The sequence below is a fragment of the Rhipicephalus sanguineus genome, chromosome 8, assembly GCF_013339695.2.
Source record: "Rhipicephalus sanguineus isolate Rsan-2018 chromosome 8, BIME_Rsan_1.4, whole genome shotgun sequence".
NCBI lineage: Eukaryota > Metazoa > Arthropoda > Arachnida > Ixodida > Ixodidae > Rhipicephalus > Rhipicephalus sanguineus.
Genome location: NC_051183.1, coordinates 68,944,479 through 68,955,726, shown reverse-complemented (window position 1 = coordinate 68,955,726; position 11,248 = coordinate 68,944,479). Strand labels below are relative to the sequence as shown.

At 43.0% G+C, this 11,248-nt stretch overlaps 1 protein-coding gene and 1 long non-coding RNA gene across 2 annotated transcripts; both read left to right on the top strand.

The window, feature by feature from the left end:
- The first annotated feature begins 339 nt into the window (after positions 1-339).
- Positions 340-6,228, top strand: LOC119403295 (uncharacterized). Its single transcript, XM_037670240.1, has 2 exons — positions 340-474; positions 5,932-6,228. Exons 1-2 carry the CDS (start codon positions 340-342, stop codon positions 6,226-6,228), a joined length of 432 nt encoding a protein of 143 aa, XP_037526168.1.
- A 2,366-nt stretch (positions 6,229-8,594) lies between these two features.
- On the top strand, positions 8,595-10,999 carry LOC119402051 (uncharacterized). Its single transcript, XR_005185618.2, has 3 exons — positions 8,595-8,664; positions 9,563-9,614; positions 10,926-10,999. It is a non-coding gene; the product is annotated as an uncharacterized LOC119402051 (long non-coding RNA).
- The last annotated feature ends 249 nt before the right edge of the window (positions 11,000-11,248 follow it).

Below are 11,248 nucleotides of genomic sequence, written 5' to 3'. Positions count from 1 at the left end.
AGCTATGAGCATTGCAGGAGACCAGTTGTTTGGCTATGACTTTATTTTTGCGCAGTGCTTTGCGTGAGTTAGACGATTGCAGTCTCGCTGCCTAGTAACTCTTTCGTGGTAGTTTTTTTTCCAGCTACGCTTGTGAGCCTCTGTTCTCCGATGCGATTTTCCAATGCCGTTTGATTCCTTGTACACGGTATTAGTGATCCTTGACAAAGCTTCGCTTCGTTTCCAGTGAAGGTTTCCATGAAAACAATTCAACGTTGAACGGCGTGCTAGGTAAGCGCGCTGCTAAATCTCTTGAGGAGACAGGTGTGCTTACCGCAGTTTATCAGAGTCATCGTAGCTATGACTGAACCAGTGGGAGGCAATGAAGCTGCAATGGACAGCCTCGGCGTTGGCGACATCGCAGTGTTCAGTATACTCACGGCTATTGGATACTTCGTCGGCCTCTACTTCTCCTTCAGTCGCACACGTCGTCAGGTATGTGTGATTTTTTTTTCAATAGTAACTCGATTGCATTTCTCGGCGTGAGCACTCGCAGGCTATGGAGGCTTTTGTACACAATCCACACTTTAGGCAAAATTCAAACGTTCGAATTTATTCAGAAAAAATTAACCGAGGAACAAGACTTTAGTCTTTCTTGATCGCATTACAGTTTATTTGTGCCCAAACTTCAATAAGGGCTCGCTCATCCATCCTCATGCATAGTGTGCGTGTTCTGAGCTAGGCTTTTACCGCTCGCGGATTTCGGCGGTGTACCCGAAAACCCGGCGTCGGCGTGCGTACAGGAATGCGTCCACGAAGGTGCTCTGGTCAAATTGTGTTTGTATGCGCCTGTTCTAATCAACACATAACATCCGCAAGTTCTAAATATGTGAATGAAGCCATGCCAACATCTGTGTTTAAGCGTTTGTTAATCATATTTGTGTGTCCTAAGTGCCTTCATAGTATGAGCGAGACCTCAGCACCACGTGGTTTTACGACCTTTGTATAAAAAAAAGAAAAAGAATATTTGATTACATATTTTTATGTGTTTCCTCAACTGCTGCTGATAGTACTATGTCACTTTGTTTTCCTCTTTCAGTGCTTCCGCTTTCTGTTGTATAATTTCTGATATGTTCAAAACCCTGTTGACGTGCTTGGGTGGTAGGGCCATTGTCGGCAGTTAATCTGCCTTTAGCCGTACCATCCTTAACAGTACCATGTTGAAATAAGTAAATAATAATAAAAAAATAAATCAATTAAAATAACTGACGCTCTCTCGATCGTACGCTTGTTGGCGATCAGCCGTTTCCGATATGACATTCAGTTTTTCTTTTTGCCGAGGGATATGTCTTTTCACGTTGCCGGCTTTCACTGTTGCCTGGGATATGACGCATGACCGTCGTTGTTGCCCCTAGCAACTGAATCGTTGTACTACTATACCTTGCGACAACTTTCTGTGGCAGCACAGTCAAGCTACGTGGGCGAGCTTCTGCACATTGTTACACGCCAAGTAGTCCTTTTCGCGGGCGATTCCGGTTTTGGTTTCGCGAGCGCATACAACATGTGCGTTTCCTACCAGTATTTGGCTCATGATGTTTATTTGGGAGTTAACGCAGGTATTTATTCACAGAGTGTAGTCGAAATCTACCACATGACTTGATATACTTAAGCATGCAGCACAAATACCTGTAATCGTTGCTGAGCTCTTCTGCAAATCAAATTATATAACGCTAATTGCTAGCGGTTCAAGTCCACGTGCAAAGCGAGCACCATTTAGTATTTTTGCATTTATTTTTTGGGAAAACGATAGAAATATTTTGTATTGCGAAGGAACGCAGGAATCAGCTTTATTAAAGCGGTCGGTTTTACTTTTCAAAGAAAAAATAAAGCCACGGCCCAGCATTAACTGCCAAATGGAAGTCTTACGCAAAGGTAACAAGCCATTTTCGAATTTCGGTGCCCTCAGGGTCGACATCGTCGTTTTCTACATTTGGAGACGCTATAATTTCTCGAACGCTCGCGTTATTTTGTTAGGTGGACGCGAAGGCACGAAGCCAGCAGATATCTTGGCCACGACCATCCCGAAAGCGGGTCTCACGTGCGATTATTCAAACGGGTGAACGCGTTCCTTACTCCCGTGGTCATAATGCTTTCTTTTGAAAATTAAAATCACGCTGTCAGTCGCATAATAATCATGAACGCGTCCGTTGCCGAGGAAAAGCTGTGCATTGGTGATTTTGTCACCGTAAACTCTTCGTTCAGACGCCAAAAAACGCCTCCCGCCGTAGACGCCGACGGCACGGTGTTAGACGCAATCTTCGGTGCGACTGTATTAGTAAAAGTAGCACCGAATAACACCATGTATGCAACGCTTTTATGAAATGGGCCACTTATTTACGTACTGTTCCACACATTTTGCTTTCAAGCGGCTCTTTCTTGTTGAAGACTTGCAGGTCGCCGTCGTCAACGTCCAGGAGCTATCGCGATGAAGACCCACTTGCGATGGTGGTATCACTTGCACACTTCTTTCTCTGTGATAGTATTGGCAAATCAACAAATATTCCACAGCACACCGCTGTCTTCGTTTCTTTCTGGTCGATGAACACAGATCACCTAACGAACACGCTTATGTGCTCACTTGCAAGCCTCGATGTGCACCTGGTGCAGCCGCGCGCCATCGTTGTTTAGTGGGGCGGAAAACGTGAAACGGACACCAGAAAACCTGAAACTCGAAAGAGAAAGAAACGGAAATCTTTTACGTGATTATCATTCTTACTTTTCAACGCAAGCAATCTGAACGTAATACCTATTTCTTTTATTTTTATGTTTTCTTTTTTGCTACGTATTCTACAAAAGCTAGCGTTCGCGGACTACATCAGAAGCGGAGTAAAAAAGTGAGTGGTTCGGTGCGTAGCGTTGGCTGTGCTGCCACAGAAAGTTGTCGCCAGGTATAAGCATGTGATGGAAGCCCAATGCCTGCATAAAGGAAGGGAGCATTGCACTGCGATATAACGGAAATAATGAAAAAGAAAGAAAGAAAGAAAGGAAGAAAGAAAGAAAGAAAGAAAGAAAGAAAGAAAGAAAAAAGAAAGAAAAGAAAGAAAGAAAGAAAAAGAAGAAAGAAGAAAGAAAGAAAGGTCCTAAATATTTGTTTTGTACACAATCTATCTAAAAGACATAGAGTGTATTTAAATAGCATGCAGAAACGTGAGCCGTGCAAGAAGGCTAATTGCTGTGTTTGCTATACACTGTAATCCATGTTCTGTCTGTGTGTGTCGGTGATACTCTGCATTTGATATTTATAGAAAAAAAACCCCATAAATTGGCGGGAATAGACGTCATGCAATGTTACAGTTTCAATTGCGTTTATTTCAAAACAACGTCGGCACCGTCTTTCGTTTCTGATTTTTTCTCGCTCACCAAGCGCCTTCTCCCGCTATGCTTATTTTTGATGTTGTAGATTGCGTTGTGTGGAATCAGAGCCCAAACTAATTCTTCTATTTCACGTATGCTGCACTACATCGCTTATATATACGCCAGTTTGCAGAACAATTGACGGTTTTCGAGTTCAAACAATCGTAACCGACAGCCCCGGAAGAAGCTCGTCTTTTTAGGTCGACAGAAAAATTTCAGTTTAATTTTGTGCGATGTCGTGCCGCTATATAGTTAAGGATTCGAGGTAAGGAAATACGATTGGCTAGCATTTTCGGCCACCATTTCACAGAGTATGCAAAGTGATTTTAAACCCTTTCAGGCGAAACTGAATTATGTTCAATGAATTTTGTTCACTTTGAGATGCGCTTGGTCATTGTAGTCCAAAAACTGAAAAAACAAATGTGCTCGCACTTTTCAATCAATAATAATTGTAATAACGATACTTAATAATTATTTTCTAATAATATTTTTAATATTATTTATGAAATTAACGTTTGAAAACTATATATGTAATCTATAATAGGACCCAATAGCAAACGTTCTACTTTTATATACAGAATTAAAATAATGCCCTCTTTTTGCACGGTGAAAGAAGCTGTCTCAGCGAACTGCAGGAGCAGCGCGAGCGCTTCTGTAATTTCTTCGTTCACACGTGACCTCACTTTATTGAGTCTACGAAGTTGGCAGCACATGTAGAGCAGATGCTAAACATCAGTTCTAGCGGAAGAACAAGCATCTTTTTTTTACCTCGTAGTTGCTGAGTGACCCACAAAATTGATTATTCCATTATAAGTGACTCGGCCAGAAAGGGTTAAAATACTGCTAAAAAAGGGCAACTACCTTGCCCCTCTTCCTGAAAAAAAAAAGAAAGCGAAAGAAATAGCAATACGCATATGAGCAAAACAACCCCATTAGGTACATAACTGCACAACACAGTCTGTTTCCACTTGCACAGTTTTGCGTTTACACATGGCACCTCCTTCCCAAAAACACACGCAATATACTTTGAGTGTTTACAAAACCGATAATATGTTTTGGCCTCTCTGATGAGCGAACTTAATCGACTTAACCGCCTGCGTTTACATTACTTTTGTTGTACGTATTTTCATATGCCCGGAAAACGAGGAAGGTGGTTTAATTAAGTGCTTTCAATTTTCATGACGTTGGTGAATGTATCGCATTTAATATTGTTAAGAGCTCTCGCAACAGATAATCTCGATAAAGAGCGTCAATTTCGTGTAAATGCTGGAGGAGACGTCTAAGACGACCGTTTTCGGTGGCAGTGTCTTTGCGTGAGGTAGAATCTCGCGCGTCAAATGACTGCAGCGATTGCGTTCCCGCCTTATCTTCAACCAGCCAGACAGCGCGCAGTGAAAGCTGTATTTCGGCGATATCTCTGACTCAGAAGGGGGCCCTGCTAAAAATGCACTTGCAAATTACGCCTCGAGTGTCCCAATATCTAACCGCTATTGCATAAAATTTAACTTGGGCACCCTGGAAATTTTCAACAACATATTCTACAAGGAATTGGTCAGAAGTTGCTCAGATATGCGTTATATTATTTTTATTATTTGCAGTACTGTTGGCTGACTGGGCCTTTACAGGGGTGGGGTAAAATGTGACACAGAACCCGTCATTGCTCGCATAAAGTAGCAGTGTATAGCTAAGCGAATTAGGAATCACGGCGTGCCATTATACATAACTACGAAACAAATCCGGCGGAACAGCCGACGTAAAAACTATGCGATGAAAACATACGTGATGTTCCTAAAACGCATTGCTTCAACTAATATTAAGAATGTCAACCTTCTTTTGTGTTACTGAAAATGTGTGTTTCTGCTGATGTTGATCACTTCGCTTTGTGTATTTCTGTGTAATATTGCAACAAGTGAGAATACTTGTCATGTTGCTGCTGTTATTGCACGGGAAGGTGGGGACCAGTCAAGCTGCCTATATGCATTTTTTATCCCACCATCCTTGCTGTTTATACAGGGTATTTTAACCACGTGGCAATAAACTTCAAATACTTCAAGTCAAGCATAAAGCAGCAATCTATAGCCCGCTAAAAAGTTATATATCAGAATACTACATGCTAACAACTCCCCCCCCCCCCCCCCACACACACACAGGCACACGCACGCACGCACGCACGCACGCAACGCGCGCACAACGCACACACACACACACACACACACACACACACACACACACACACACCCACACACACACCACACACACATACACACACACACACACACACACCACACACAGCACCAACACACACACACACAGTTTCGCAATTCTGGTTGCCTGTTTTCGCACGTATGTGAAACCGCCGGCCGTGAAGAGCGATAACACCGTCAGATCATGCTTCGAAAAACCAAAGCCACTATCAAATTCTGCCCAGCTAATTGGCGCATTTAGCCAGCGCAGAATATGAACATATAGCTTTTCCTTCAGTACACCGGAAACATATTCGGAAGTGTAGAAGAGCGATACCGCTTTTCTTGCCTTTAGGCTGCATCATGCGACGGAGGCGCCTCATCAGCCGTTCTCGAGGCCTTCCTGGGCGGCCGTACTCTTCCGTCGGCGGCACTGGCCGTGTCCGTGCTGGCGTCCGTAGCCACTGCCGTCGGCGTAGTGAGTTTCGTGGGCCACTACTACGCCTTCGGCTTTCATCTCGACTGGGCGCTGGCCGGTATTCCACTGGCGGCGATCATTGTTTCGTTCGTCTTCGTGCCCCTACTCTACGATCTGCGAGTGGCGTCCGTGTTTTCAGGTAAATGCGGGAACCGAGCAGATCGTAGCTTCTAGCTGCTTCCTTGCTGGTTAAGGGTGTGTAAAGTCGCACTTCTAAGTCAATTAAAAGAAGCGCGTGGATTTTGTACGGGATGAAAGTGATAGAAACAATTTAAAATGATTCTGGTTTGAGGCAGATACCAATGGGAACCGTTCCATGACGAACAGTGTCTGACATTGTGCGTGTAAGAAATGCACGCCAATATTGATTGCCATAATTCTGCGATCGAATCAAAAGTCAATGCCTATGACGTCTTAAAACTTGATGCCGCTACGTGCTTAGTCAAGTGCAAATATGTTTACTTTGGGACAGCTTGGTGCCCGGAATTGATTCAGTTTGCGGATACCTTTTTTTTTTCGAAAACAGATTTACAGTTGATACTGTTGCACACATTATAGATTAGCAAATGCGACCAGATTTAGTACGGTGTCACCAAACCGAATTCCACTGCTGTCTTTATGACATTGCACATCCCATATATGGGAAATGCCGTGAAGATGGCTGGAGATGCTCTAAAGATTGCTAGTGTATTGTATACAACGCATTCGATAGATGCACATTTGATGGATATGCGTATGGCACCAGATTTAGTGCAAGAACATGAGACCCAATTACTCGGCTATACTGATGAGGCGTTCACTTTAGATGGGGACGACCTTGTACATGTCGGGTGCCATGTTCATGTTCTGACCCTACACTCTAAGAAAAGAAAATAGTCCTGTGACCTTTTTTGGGGGTTCTGGCTTGCCACGTATACGACTGTCTTAACAGACGCACGTCAACGCTGTTTGAAGATCATATACTATCGTGGGAGAGTCGTGTCACCCACAAGAGAGTTAACGTGCCCCTTTAAAGGGACACTAAAGAGAAACAGTGGATCGGTTTAAATCGATAAATTGTGCTCCGAGAACTCTGTCGTCAGTTTCGCCAACATAGGTTTATTATTAGAGGAGAAAATCAAGTTCAAGTTTTCATTGTTAAATTTCGTGCCGAAATCTCCCCGCGTGACGTGAGGGATTTCAAAGTGTATTTATCGTATTTTGGCGCCATTGGCTCAACAAACCTACCCCAAACTTGGCATGTTCAGTCTATGGCGCCCTCAGAAGACAATGTACTTCATTTTTACCGATTAGGAACTACGTGATCTCTAGTAGGCGCCGTCAAAACAAGTGACGTCACGGCGAATGGTGCGGAAACTTCAAGGTGACGTCGCCACCCACAATTTGCTTTTGCGCGTTTTCTCGTTTACTAAGCGTCTTCTGGCAGCAAGCGTGGTGTTTTTGGTATCGTGAAACGGTACTTTACCAATATCAGAAAAATTGTTTTGCTCTTTAGTGTCCCTTTGACCCATGCCCAGTGTCCAGTGTGCCCAGTGTCCTACGTATAGGACGCTTCTTTGATGCACTATGGCATCACTATTTCTTTAGCTGATGACTAGCGCCAGCTACAGCACGTCAAGCAGGTCTCATTCTCAACTTGTGCAAGCCTAGACATTGCTTGCTTTTCATGCTGCCACGTGCCGACCGCTTTCTCCGGCCAGACGCGTGCTTTGTGTGAAAGACGTCTTTGAGAGGAAGAAGTGCACGTGAAATACCGACCACTTTCTCAGAGCAAACGCGTGCCTTGTATGAAAGACGTCATGGAGATGAAGAAGTGCAATGTCGGGGTGCACGTGAAATGTTTTAAGGCTTACCACACCCGCACATAGCACCCCTAATGCCCAGTGTTCTATATGTATAGGATGCTTGAAAAACAGTGTTGCGTTTACCTGGCAGTAAATAAAAAACTTGTGCTTTCTTTTTAGGGTAGAAGTACACTTTTTGTTAAAAAAATATTTATTCTGTCATTTTTTCTGAGTTTGTGTATATATGGGTTAAAGAGTCTTAGAGTGTACTACCGCATCCAAGGAAAGCGTCTCTATGCGCCCCGAACCCCGCCTTTTTAAATTCGTAAATACTAGAACCAGTGCGTGGTTTCGTTAAGACGTTTAGATAACCATTCTTTTCACGATTTGTTCAAGAGTGGAAGGGCCGTAAGAACACCTGTAAAACATCACTCAGCGAAAATTTTAGCTGTCACTTCTGCGCAGTTTCATTTTCGTTACTACATTTAACTATACCAGTGTTGACTTATCGTGGACTGACTGAGACGTACTGGGAGAATAATATACACAGCTGGCTGTTTATAGTATCATCTTTGCGAAGATTATGTCCCTTCCCACTACCACATCTCTTTACGAAATGGTTTGTATGATCAGCCACCTGGGCCTCTTTCGATATAGCATGAGATGACGAATACATAAAGCGTATATGTCTGAAGGTCTATATACTTGAAGTGCACGTGTCTGTACGAGCGACCAGAGCTTAATTTTTTTTTTCAATCAGTACCTTCGAATGCGCTTCGACAACAAGGTGGGGATCACGGCCTGCTTAGTGTACTTCCTGCTAAGTGTAAGTACAGAACTCGACTGTCGTGCTGTTTTGATGAGCAATGACTCCGGGCAATTTTCGTCGCTATCCCAGCTGACAAGAAATAGATGACATGAAACTTAGTAACGAAATCATTTCTTGCTTAAAAGCGACCGAGTATTGCATTTCTGGCTTAGCGCTTTTTAGTTTCCGACTTACCGGCTACTATAGCTAGATGGAGAATTCGGCAAGCGCCTAAAGATCCGACAATAGTGATTAACAACTACTATAAAGCACAGCTGGTTTTTTGAGCATCTTGGCCCCAAGAATAGACACATTTAAATTTAGTGTACCATTTCGAAGAAGATACATGCCACTAAAGTATGGAGCTGTAATATAACTTATACAGACAAAGGAGGCTCGTTCTTACTGTTGTGACTGCTGCTGTAGCATTCATGTACCAGTATGCGCGGTGTATACATGGTCTTGCACAAAACGTCGAGTCTCACGTGATCCATATTGATGACGAGGCCTATGGTTAGCCGTGTTAAACATTCAGGTGCGAGAAAGATGGCGTAGAATTTCGCGTGCTTTGTGTGAGGAGCCTGTCGGTAGACTCTTAGAGCCTTGAAATAAGCTACGGCATCTACAGTCGCGGCTTAGGTCAGTGGACTCAACAGTGCCGCTTGGATAAAACCGTATCGAGGGCCACTTTCTGTTGTTCGCGGCTGGCAATAGCTTTGTGCCTGTACGCGCTAGTATGAAGAGACCGAACAGTGAAAGCCAAGTAAACCTGAATGAAATAAAACTGACATCAAAGCTACTATTGAATCTATACGTAATAGTTATAAGTTATGCAATTTTGCAATATTTTCACAACTCGCCGCTGCCATATCGAAAACGTGAAGTATGTTGTTTTAAAAAGTCTATTCTTTTACAGCAAAGCGTTGGCGCTGTTGGAATCTTCAGCTCAGCTATTGCAGTGTCAACAAGTGCGTATTATTCATCACAAATTAACCGAAGTGGTAAAGAGACAATTATGGAAGCGTTCTGTTTGTTTTGTACTCATGTCTTGGCCCAGTAATGTTTCCAATTTATTTGCCATGTTCACTGACATTCCAAGATGGATCTGTACTCTAACGTTGGATGCCGGTGTTCTGCACTGCTGCTTAGTCATGCACAGGCGCAAGGTGTTTCACATAATCTCTGCAAGCTGTTTCACCTTCTAAGCAGCGGAGGGCACCCTAAAATATAAAATATAAGTGGTACTAACGTGGTACGAAGTTTGATACATGCATTTAGTCCAAATAATAAAATATGGAGTTAAATCTATGCTCAATTGTTTTTACCAACAAAATCTAAATAAGGTACCCGAAGTAACCGAACATTAATTCGAGCAGTCAGAGCGTATGAAACGCACACCGTGTAGTGGCACAACACGAAGCATGAAAGACATACACAAGCGCTGAACTTCAACTATTTGAAGTTGAAGTTCACCTCTTTTGAAGTTCAGCGCTTATGTCTCTCTTATTTCGAGTCGTGCTATCACGCGTTGTGCGCTGCCACGTGATGTAATGATCAACCAATTAGCCTATCGGTACATTTTAACATTTTAAAAGGAGTTCCGAAGTTAGCCAGAAGAACCCAAAGAAAACGCAGCTGTAGATAATGTCACATTATTCTGGAAACATCCACTTAGGCTACAAAACAACCTTGTCGTGAAATAGCAGCGAAATACATCCCGTTTAAAAAACATTGATCCGGTTGACCAAAAATTAATAATGCAATCGGAAATCTATAGTGGGATACAACTTATAAAGTTCGGAGACCCTCCGCCCACATGAGTGAAGTGCGGCAGTTGAACGGTCGTCCGGCTCATGACGTCAGTCTTGAGCTGCACTCCCATTGGTGGAGGCTGGTGTGCATTCACCTTTGAGGAGGAAATGCCGCGGACTATCAAAAGTTGTATCCGACTGTAGAATGACCGTGTACTAGGGGACATTATTCGCGTGCTTATGAAACGATGACCTATTCATACGATGGTCGAAATCTCTTTCTGGTGAAAGTAAATCTGAAAAGAAAACATATTATGAAACTGAACCAGTGCACGTGGTCTCCGAAAGAAGCACACTGCCATAAAGGACGTATTTCATAATTACTACGCCTCAGCTAATTAGTATAAAGTTCAACCCTTTGCTTTCATTGGCTTCGTTGTTTGTTATTGTCTAACTTCATTATATCCTTGCGTCCTAACATAGAACAGGCACGTCGATCCATTCCTCTGATTTAATTGTTTGTTTCAGTGTTTCCCATTCCACTCGTATACTCTAACATAGGAATCGGTCTGGCAGGCACAATATACACTGCACTGGTAAGTACTCATTCAATATAGTCGGCTCCTGCTCTTAGTGTGGTATCGCTTTCACGATACCAAAGTTTTTGTACGTATCATCCTTAGAATCGGTAAAAAACATAACACAATGAAGACACAATGCTTAAGTGTGACAAAAATTGTTCGTAGAATATAACCGACTGAAAATGTTTAAAAAGTGATTTTCTTAAGGTTCGAGCAAAGGGGCGAAAGCGTAGCTTTGTAAGTACTGCTGCCACAAACTGGCATCCCTCT